This window comes from Cyprinodon variegatus, unplaced genomic scaffold (genome assembly GCF_000732505.1).
Source record: "Cyprinodon variegatus isolate N-32 unplaced genomic scaffold, C_variegatus-1.0 Scaffold1421, whole genome shotgun sequence".
Taxonomy (NCBI): Eukaryota; Metazoa; Chordata; class Actinopteri; order Cyprinodontiformes; family Cyprinodontidae; genus Cyprinodon; species Cyprinodon variegatus.
The window spans coordinates 110,975-112,646 of NW_015151874.1; the positions used below are offsets into that span (position 1 = coordinate 110,975).

The 1,672-nt window shown below is 38.0% G+C and overlaps 1 protein-coding gene across 2 annotated transcripts in view; it reads right to left on the minus strand.

Moving 5' to 3' along the window:
* The window catches only part of LOC107103317 (high affinity immunoglobulin gamma Fc receptor I-like), a 35,719-nt gene that overhangs the window by 32,321 nt on the left and 1,726 nt on the right, over positions 1-1,672 (minus strand). The window contains exon 1 of one of the 2 annotated variants that reach the window (XM_015402975.1): positions 1,515-1,659. The exons of the other annotated variant lie outside the window; for it this stretch is intronic. Coding sequence (XP_015258461.1) covers positions 1,515-1,611 — 97 coding nt within the window. The 5' untranslated portion in view covers positions 1,612-1,659. Of the gene's footprint in view, positions 1-1,514; positions 1,660-1,672 lie in introns of those variants that run through there. 2 annotated transcript variants of the gene reach the window in all.

The following is a 1,672-nucleotide window of genomic DNA, read 5'->3' on the forward strand; positions in this document are numbered from 1 at the left end:
CCAGGGCGGTCTCTGCTGGAGAGAGGTGGCAGATCTCCAGATCCCAACACACATTCAGCGACACACAGGATCTCTTTCAAGCTGGGCACCGTTTCATTCAAAACACCTGTCCCATCAACCAGGAATCAGAATCAGAAATACTTTAATAATCCCAGGGAGAAATTACTTTCGTTACATGACTTCATATCAAATAGAGTGACTATAGGACCAGTTTGACATAACACAATTTCTTACAATATATATAATAAGGGGGCCCCGCTCCATCTCGCCATTAGTTTGGGGATCCTTGGCCTGGAAAACGTTGAAGACTCCTGCTCTAGTGTATGAACACTCTGGTATATAGATGGATTTTGATTATATTAGGGTTCTACTGTATTTTGACTGATTACATTTCTGTGCTGCTTTTTTACACTTTTCTATTAGTAAACAGGTACACAGTAAACAAAGTTTTTTATTTCTTTACCAAAATAAGACAATGTGATATAGATGCATGTAAAAAGTAAAGAGGGACGTAATGGAGCTTAAAAACTCCCAGTGGAAATCTGAGAAAAAAGAGGAAACATCCAAGATAGACTGTGAAATATTAGATTATTTGACATCAAAAAGGCGATCAACACGAGTAACGCTTGGAATACAATATGGCTAAGGCCTCTGAAGCTGGTGAGTTAATGGACACATCCTGCCAGCAGATAATACATAGTACAGTAAGGTTTATGTTGATTGTTGCTAAGATGCAAACATGTTTCATTTAAAAAAATAACACTATTGTGATGAACACTTGGCATATATTTGTTTATTTTATTTAAAGACATCAAATATGACTGTTCCCTTTAGAACTACATTTTTCAGTACTTGAAACTCCAGCTGGGTTTGTCGCTGAGCAAAGGATGAATATGTAGAAAAAAGCCTCATCTTCATAGTTAAAAACAGATCTGTGATTCATGAAAGTAATTAAAAGCAGACATCTTGGATAAAAACATGTTGGACTATGTAAGGATCCAGAAAAAGGGACGCCACTAAGCAGGATGCTGATCTTAAAACACAGAGATGTTTGTTTTTCTGTCTCAGTTTTCCATCTATTCATCTATTCAAAGGCGTTTTTCATGAGAGTCTTAGTATCGGTGTGTCTGGGAGAATCCTAACCAATCAACTCACATCATGTGATTTCTGAAAAACATCTGGAGCTGATTTCTAAACATTTCTACGGGTCTTTTTATTCAAGTTCCCTAAAGTTCACATAATGGATCAGCTTGGCTTAAACTGCTGCAAGTCGCCCTGCAGCCTTATGATTATTTGAAATAATCAGTCTTAATGGAAATAAAATCTCCTGATATGAACTGACCTTGAATCAAACATTTTGCAATTTACAAAAAAATAAAATGAAACATTAAGAGTTTTCTTCTGTCATACTAATCTACACTCCATTGGGTGCCGGTGGAGGAGCAGTGGTGGGTTTCTCTGGAAGGAAAAAAAAATGTTTTTATTTCATAATGAAGGTTAGAGAAACTGCTGACCTTTAACAGAGATCCAGCTGGATGGAGACTCTCCATGACCCCTGATGTAACACCTGTAGAGGCCTTCATCAGAGCTGGTCATATTGTGGAGGGTCATGTGACCTTTGGGCTCAGTCCTGATGAGGGAGCCATCTTTATAGAAAGCAGCTGGGAGGTTG